This window comes from Theobroma cacao, unplaced genomic scaffold, assembly GCF_000208745.1.
Source record: "Theobroma cacao cultivar B97-61/B2 unplaced genomic scaffold, Criollo_cocoa_genome_V2, whole genome shotgun sequence".
Lineage (NCBI taxonomy): Eukaryota > Viridiplantae > Streptophyta > Magnoliopsida > Malvales > Malvaceae > Theobroma > Theobroma cacao.
In genome coordinates this window covers 1-8,910 of record NW_017234906.1, presented here as the reverse complement: position 1 = coordinate 8,910, position 8,910 = coordinate 1, and the positions used below count along the sequence as shown (strand labels likewise).

At 36.7% G+C, this 8,910-nt stretch overlaps 2 protein-coding genes across 2 annotated transcripts; both read right to left on the bottom strand.

The window, feature by feature from the left end:
- Positions 1–332: 332 nt before the first annotated feature.
- On the bottom strand, positions 333–1,937 carry LOC108663967. The gene has a single exon (XM_018129890.1). The coding sequence runs from the start codon at positions 1,935–1,937 to the stop codon at positions 333–335; it is 1,605 nt and encodes a 534-aa protein (XP_017985379.1).
- A 6,094-nt stretch (positions 1,938–8,031) lies between these two features.
- On the bottom strand, positions 8,032–8,862 carry LOC18593551. Its single transcript, XM_018129889.1, has one exon. The coding sequence runs from the start codon at positions 8,860–8,862 to the stop codon at positions 8,032–8,034; it is 831 nt and encodes a 276-aa protein (XP_017985378.1).
- Positions 8,863–8,910: the final 48 nt, after the last annotated feature.

The window sequence follows — 8,910 nt, the reverse complement described above, 5'->3', positions numbered from 1 at the left end:
TTTCAAAAACTAAAACTAGGAAGTCTGCAATTTTGTCTTAAATATGGTTGGCATTTGGAGTTTGGGACATATTGTTATCATTATTATTATTATTATTTAAAAAGTAACATATTGTTTGGTCCCATTTGGTTTTGCATTACATCCAATCTCCAAACAAAATAAAACGGATACCATCCACTAACAGAGACAGAACTCTTGCCAACAATTCAAAATATATATATATATATTACGGTATAACAATATTCCTCCTCTTCCCACACCATTTATTTACTATGTATCCCAACTGACCGATCGGTAGGCAAGATTGGGTAAAGGGAGTGTTGCTTCCTCGATCACTCAAAAGTGACGTACACTTCCACTTCACCATATTGACCATATATGCTCCTAGCTTGGGTTCCGACCCATGCATCAAAGTGTAAACTTCCTTTAGCAATTTGGTCATCATGTGACAGTGTATCGTAATCCCACAAATCTGCCGTGATTGTTAACCCGGAACTCACTGGTGCTACCACAACAGAACGAGTTAATGGAATAGATTGATAGGGTTTCACTGGAACGTATTCACCGGACGATTTCTCAAACAATGTGAAGGATGTTGATGATCCCCCTATAACTTGCGAAGCTTTGATTGTTCCATACACCTCCGCCGATGATTCATTATCTCCGTTGATCAGCAAAACCTTAACAGTGGCATTGAGAGCTTGTCTTACTACGGAGTAACCCACCGTAACATTGCCATATTTACCAGCCACATCCTTCTCCAAACGCTTATCGTAATTGGCAAAAGTTAGATTCTCATTTCTTGGTTCCCACACGATGTCGCCTTCAGCAATCTCGTCGTCAGGAGACAAGCTGTCATGGTCCCACAAATTGACGCTGATCCCGAACACATCATCGCCCGAAATACCAGTTGAAGGGCCTGTCAATGTGGCAAATCCGCCAGGACCTTTGCTCTCGTAGTCACTTGAACTCCGATCATACACCTGATGAACGCCCCAAAAGTCCTTGACCTTCACTGTTCCGTAAAGTTGACCAGGATCTTCACTATCAATATTGTTCACACGTACATACTCAATGCTCACCAAGGTACGCACGTATGAAACATTTGTATCAGCAGCAGCAACAACAGCAGTATCCGCATTACGAGCATTGCCAACATCAACATCAGCTTGGCGTTTCATGCGGCTGCTTGTGCGCGGGACATTTATCAAAATCCCAACTGCGGCAATGGCTTGACCTACGGTCCAAATGTTGGCTTCGTTAGGTTCAGGGATGTTAGGCAAGGGTGTATTAGCTGTCCAGTTGGGGAAGTCAGCACGTTGGACAGCACTAGAAAAAGTGCCAAAGGACTGTTGCAAGCGGACGAGTTGTCTAGTAAGTGGTGCAGAATTGTGCCAGTTTGTGACAATATGGTTGGTGATTAATGGAAACCTAGTGGATTCAGAAATCATTTGAGTTAGAATCAGCAGTGCTCTAGCACAATTCTGCAGTCCATTGTTTTGGGTCGAGTTCGGGTCCTCTGTTCTTGCTAGGTTAGCAATGGCATTCCTCAAATTTTGATAACCCAGTTGAAGAGTTCCACGGGTAACATCTCCGCCGGCAGCACGAACCACGTTGTAACCATCTACATAGCTTCCGCTATAAGCGAGACGTCTCGATCCAGAAATCAGAGATGAATCTGAAAACTCCCAAAATGTTCCACCGTTATCTCTCGAATAGCCACGCACGTATAGATCTCTCTGATCGATTCTCAAGAAGATGGTGGAATCACCAGAAGTTAGGCGAATATCTAACCAGCTTACAGGCTCTGTCTGTGGCCTGAGCACACCGATACTGTGTGATCTGGAGAATGAAAGTATGGATCTTAGGCCCTCGATAAATCTCTGGTAATCATTTTCATCTACATTGAAAGCAGCTGAAGCGTGCCCACCTGGCATTGTTGATCACTCGTTCTTGTTTGCAAAGATAAGATGAAAGTGTTTGTGTGGCCATTAGAGCCAGTGCTTGCTGCTTAAATACTGAAAGAACTCGGGACTAAAGGCACGTTTTATTATGGGCAAAATAAAAGGTATGAATGCATTCAAAAGAAGGACGTTTTCTTGTGGGTGAGGCGGTTCACTGTACAAGCCGTACAAGACAACTTGGCAACATGGCTCACACTTCTCATGTGCTAAACGCTCCCTCTAGGAGCTCTTTGGCCATCATGGTGCTATCAACATTATTATATAATTTTTATATATTTTGATTTAAATTTTAATTAAAAAGTAAATATATTTAGAGTTTTACTTTTTTTAATTTAATTTCCTTAAAAAAATTATACTTAATGGTTGAAGGACATTAGCTCGTAAATGAAGTATTATCATCCAGGCATGTAAGCACTATGTCATTGAAATTAATTTGGGTTTGAATGTGTTATAATCTAAATCGGAGAGTCGATTTGATAAAAAGAAAATTATTTATTTTATTTAATTTGGGGTTGACTCAAATCTAATTTATTTATTTTATTTCGTCAACTTATTGGGAAAAAAAATAAGAAATAAGGAGCAGCCTTTTATTTCATATATGCATTAATTAAATTTTAAAAAGTAGAAATACAGACCAAAGCAAATAAATACAATAAGGTTAAGCTTGTATTTTGGTAAAAAGAAAACGCAAGTAGAAATAAGCAGAAGCCCACTAGCAGAGGGAATTAAGAAACAACAGATGATTCTTCTTCAGGTAGCAAAAACACTTTGAATATAGAAATTATTGAATAATTGATGTGATGCCTCAGTTGCTGTCCTTTGTATTTTTGTCATTTTGCAATCATTTTTCCTTGTGATCCCTCTGTTGCCGTCCTTTTTATTTTTGTCATTTTGCAATCATCTTTCCCTGTGATCCCTCTGTTTCTGTCCTTTGTATTTTTGTCATTTTGCAATCATTTTTCCCCTGTGGTCCATTTATTCCCCACATACTTGCTTGCTCGATTCAATGACTTTCATAGAAAAGTATCTCTCTAGCTACTTACCGGATATGACCAAAGGATAAGAGCACCCATAACAACCAACCATTCACGGATAATGGATGCATATATGGACAAATATAAAAATATCCACAGTTATTGGTAAAAAAAATGTGTAAAAAATGATGAAATTTTATAATAAACGTTAGAAATTTAGAATAAAATTTTAATATATATTTATTCACATATTTTAGAATCTAATATAAAAATTATATCATACTAAAATGCTACACATAGTATATTATTAAACATTTATAGGGTCAAAAATTAAATAATCAATATTATTGTATTATATTATAATTTATATAATAAAAATATGAATAAATTGAACAAAGCTGAATCCGTTAATAATACTTAATACCATATTGAATTCTAATTATGAAAAATTGACTTCATGTATGTGCTCTTAAATGTCTTTTCGTAAGATTTCAAGATATAATCATTAAAGACATTGAAAGTAAAAAAGAGATCAACAAGCTTTTTTCGAATTATTTTAATGAAGCATACCTTAATGGAGATAAATGGAAGAGGTGGATTGAAGATTGTATCACAATTGCTAAAGTCTCAATTTTGGTTAATGGGTTACCGACCAAACCAATTAATTTAAAGAGAGGCTTAAAATAAGGGTGTTCTTTTTTTATCTTTCTTTTCAATATGATTACAATTTGCGGATGATACGATTAGATAAGTAAAACTAGAGCATCTTGTTAATATTAGGAGGGTGCTTCTGCCAGGTTAGGACAGACTTCTACCAAAGTCTTTTCAGCAGAATGAGGTGTGAATAGTCTCTGTCTTTTGAAGCTCAGGTTAGGTTGATGCCAACAATAGTCTTAAACCAAAAGATTTGAGATTATGGATGGCACACTAGCACTGATGCTAGAAAAACTATCTTTCTAAAAAATATATTAGAAGGGTGTTTCGATGTTTTCAAATGGTGTCTGTTCTTAAAATAAATTTCAGCAAGAGCTTTTTGTATGGCCTGTCAATGTGGCGAATTCGCCAGGACCTTTGCTCTCGTAGTCACTTGAACTCCGATCATACACCGTATGAAGACCCCAAAAGCCCTTGACCTTCACAGTTCCGTAGAGGTGACCAGGAGTCTCTTTATCAATATTGTTCACACGTACATACTCGACGCTGACCAAGGTACGCTCGTATGAAACATTTGATCGAGCAGCAGCAACAGCAGCAGTATCAGCAATCGAAGTGTGCCCACATGCCATTGTTGATCACGCNCACATGCCATTGTTGATCACGAGCTCCTGTTTGCAAAGATAAGATGGAAGTGTTTGTGCGGCCATTAGACCCAGCGCTTGCTGCTTAAATACTGAAAGAACTCGTGACAAAAGGCAGGTTTTAATATGGGCAAAATAAAAGGTATGAATGCATTCAATGTTTGAGACAGAAAAAGAAAAAAAAAAAAAGAGAAGGTTCTCTGTACAAGACAAATTGACAACATGGCTCACACTTCTCATGTGCTATTAATGCTCCCTCTAGAAGCTCTTCGGCCATCATGGGCTATCGACATTATTATATACTTTTTATATATTTGATTTAAATTTTAATTGAAAGGTAAATGTATTAAGAGTTTTTCTTTTTTTTAATTAATTTCTTTTAAAAAATTCTACTTTAATGATAATAATTTATAATATAAATTTATTAAACATTGCAATTACTTTTACAAAGATTTTCATAGAGTATAACAGTAGAAAAATAAATAAGATTAATAATAAATAATACTTGAAAGCAATATTATAAGAGTCCGATCTACTACTCACGTTGGTTGCAAGTTTGGGGTAAATCAAAACTCTCAGACTCATTCCTTATAACCAGAAATCTTAGAGTAGTCAATTCCCATAATTCATAAGGTAGCTTCTTGATATCAGAAAAAGGAGTAATAATAAATTCAAGTTCTTTCAAATTCCCAATGCTGAAGCATTCTCCAGCTCACAATTTTCCCAGTATAGAGTTCGAAAGTTTGTGAAGAATTGTGATTCTTCCAATGACACCAACACACTTATAAGAACTAAAACTTTGAGGGCTTTCATTCTTTGAAAAAACATATTTGGTACTCTTACTAAACTCCAGCTATCATAATTATAATCATAATCTAATAAAATCGAAAACTTTATAATTAATGGGATTTGAAACCTTCAATTTGTCAAGAAAAATATTTATTTTGTTCTTCATTAATGAGATTTTGTGTAACATTTGAAAACTTTCACTCGTAGGTCATAGTTTTAACCCACTTTTCATCATGACTGTGTTTTTTCCTCTCGACGTCATCCAATAAACAAAATCACGAACCACAGCATGCATTTTCACACGCCTTTCATTATTAGTTTTCAACAACAAACTTGACTTTTGGAGATTTTTTATTATTACACGCATCGCCCTCCTTGCATCTTAAATTAAATCAACACCATCAAACATTCCTTGCCTAATTCTGTATATAGTTAATTCATCGATTCTAATCTCACGATCTTCTAAAAAAGTGAATACAATAATAAACATGAACGGCTATTGTCCTTTTTTAAACAATAATAACTAATTTTAAAGACTGCTGTAAATACCTCCGTAAACATCTTGATTCTCTATATGTCTAGAGTCTTTCAGTCGCTGATACACTACTTTCCACCGTCCAGGGTTTCATCTTTCAAAGCTCTTCCCAAAGTTACAATTGCAAGAGGCAAACCTTTGCATTCTCCGGCAACCTCCCTAGCTACATCATTGAAGGGGGAAGTGACATCTTTTAGCCCAGCATTACCTTTGAATAAAGCCCAAACTTCATGTTCAGATAAGATGTTGAGTTGAACTTCCTTTTGACATTTCAATCGAGTGCAAACTTGTTTAAGATGCGTGGTTAGAAAAATTTTGCAACTGTTCATCACCGAACGAAATTCCTATAACCTTCAAGCCAAGCTCTTCCCAAAAATCACCAAGGATTATAATTAAGGACGCGTATGGCTTAATATTTTTGTTTTGACGAGCCATTTAGAAATTTTATTGATGTGCATAGGAACTTAGATAACTTTTTGTTTAGGTTTCTTTTGCTCATGTAGTTGTGCTGCCAATCCTTTTGTAGGCAGCTCCTTCAGGATGCAATCGTAGAGTCTTCTCCCAGCTAAGACAACTCTTATGCCATCAAGAGTCTTTAGTCTATGAGGGACTTAAGACTTAAAGTGGCAGGTTGAATGGCTGGATCAATAAAATACCATCTTTCAAAAAAAAAAAAATGCTCTTCACGTCTTTTATTCTCAACCACAATTGTCCTGCTCTTCCTTCTAAAGTCGTCTTTTGAAAATTTAAATGCAGGAAGTCTGCCATTTTTCCTTGAATATTGTTGATATTCGGAGTTTGGGACACTGCCCAATTTCCAACGATTTTGCTTTGATTACTGAAATCTTCAACGATTTTGCCAAAACAGAAAAAGTAACGAACATGAACTGTTCCGTGTTACACTGCCCAATTTCCCAGAGTAGCAGAAGCAACAGAGGTTGCAAATTAAGCAGCCATTCACTGATGACTGAGGTTGAAGAACAGGTTTTTCTTGAGTAAAAGCAGTAACAGGAAGACAAAAGAAGTTATAAAGATTAACTAGCAACACAATCAAAAAAATACTGCAGAAGGTGGAAATAAAAATATCTCTCAAGCTAAGTTTAAAAGAATTACTTAATTTGGAAATAGAAAGTAAGTGTCACTGCATCCAAACTAGCAAATATCTACTCAAATGGAATATAGAAGAGGATGAACAGCTACATACCAAGGAAATACATAAGAACTTTGAAGAGCCAAGACAGAGCTTCTATTTTGATACACGCAAAATACATTGCAGACACTAACAAAGTCGGTGTGATTTTTTTTTTTTTTTTTTGAGTTCAAAGAAAATTGATGCAGAAATCAACTTTGCATGCACTGCAATGATCAAAAGGCCATGAAATTAGAAAACAACAGACTTTCACTTATCTTTTTTTGAATGCCTGCAGATAATTCTGCTTCTGATAACAAAAACAGTAGTTGAATATAGAAAGTAGAAACTCTTAAGGCAAAGACTTCTTTTGTTTCGAATCTCTGTGCTTCACACAAATGCCATGTGTGGAGTGTAACTGTAGAAGATCAGAAGAATTAATTCGGACATACAAAATAATTTAGTGCCAATTTTGCAGTTAAAGTTTGCAGATGTATGCTCAAATGCAAAAATCCAAGACAAAAATAAGCCGTAGATGAAAATGATGCGCATATATACAAAGGAAACATGAACTTTCTGAAGCCAAGGCTAAGCTTCTATCTTGATCAAAGAAAGCTCAAGTAGAAATCAACTTTGCACTACAATAATCAGAAGCCCCTTAGCAGAGGGAATTAAGAAACAACAGTTAATTCTTCTTCAGATAGCAAAAACACTTGAAAATAGAAAACTTTGAATAATTGATGTTTTTTACATTTTTGTCATTTTCAGTCGCTTTTCCCCTCGTGGCCCATTTATTTCTGATCTGCTTGCCTGCTCGGTTTAAAGGCTCTCATGGAAAAATATCTCTCTAACTACTTACTGGATATGACCATAGGATTAGAGCACCAATATCAACCAACCAATTTAGGGATAACGGATGCATATATGGACAAATATAAAAATATCCATAATTATTGGTAAAAAAATGTGCAAAAATGATGGCAATTTATAGTAAATGTTGAAAATAGAAATTAAGTAAACGTTCTTGCAAAAGATGCTCTTGTATCAAAGATCAAAGGCTGAAGAGAAAACCTTATATCAAACTAAATGTTAGCAACAGCATCAGTTTCAATTGAGACAAGATGCACAGAAAACAGCAAGTGAAACAATACTAGAAGGAAGAAGATGTATAGGAGAGAAAGCAGAATTCTAGTATGTTATAACTTTACACTGGTGCCCAGAGCAGCCTAAACATATTGCAAGATGATTCACAACACAGTAAATTCTGAACAGAACTTGTAATATCCTCTTTACTTTTATAACCGGCAGGCAAGGTTGGGCAAGGAGAGTGTTGCTACCTCAATTACTCACAAGTGACGGATACTTGCACTTCACCATGTTGACTGTATATGCTCTTGATTTGGGTTCCGACCACGGCATCAAAGTGCGCACTTCCCTTTGCAATTTGGTGACCAGGTGACAGCGTATCATAATTCCACAAATCTGCCATGATTGTTAACCCGGAACTTGCTGGTGCTACCACAACTGAACGAGTCAGGGGAATAGATTGATTGGGACTCACTTGGACATATTCACCGGATGATTTCTCAAACAATGTGAGGGATGTCTCTGATACCCCTATAACCTGCGAAGCTTTAATTGTTCCATGCACATCCGCCGGCGATTTATTATCCCCGTTGATCAGCACAACTTTGACAGTGGCGTTAAGAGCATATCTTATTACGGAGTAACCCACTGTAACACTGCCATATTGACCAAACACAACCTTCTCCAAACGCTTGTCGTAATTGGCGAAAGTTAGATTCTCATTTCTTGGTTCCCACACGATGTCACCTTGAGCAATCTCATCCTTGGGGGACAAGCTGTCATGGTGCCACAAACTGACGCTGATAATAAACACATCATAGCCCGAAATAGCATCAGAAGGGCCTGTCAATGTGGCAAATTCGCCAGGACCTTTGCTCTCATAGTCACTTGAACTCCGATCATACACCGTATGAAGGCCCCAGAAGTCCTTGACCTTTACTGTTCCGTAGAGGTGACCAGGAGTCCTTTTATCAATATTGTTCACACGCACATACTCGATGCTCACCAAGGCACGCTCGTATTGAACATTTGTAGCAGCAGCAGCAACAGCAGCAGTATTCGCAATTGAAGTGTGCCGACCTGCCATTGTTGACCACGCGTTCTTGTTTGCAAAGATAAGATGGAAGTGTTTGTG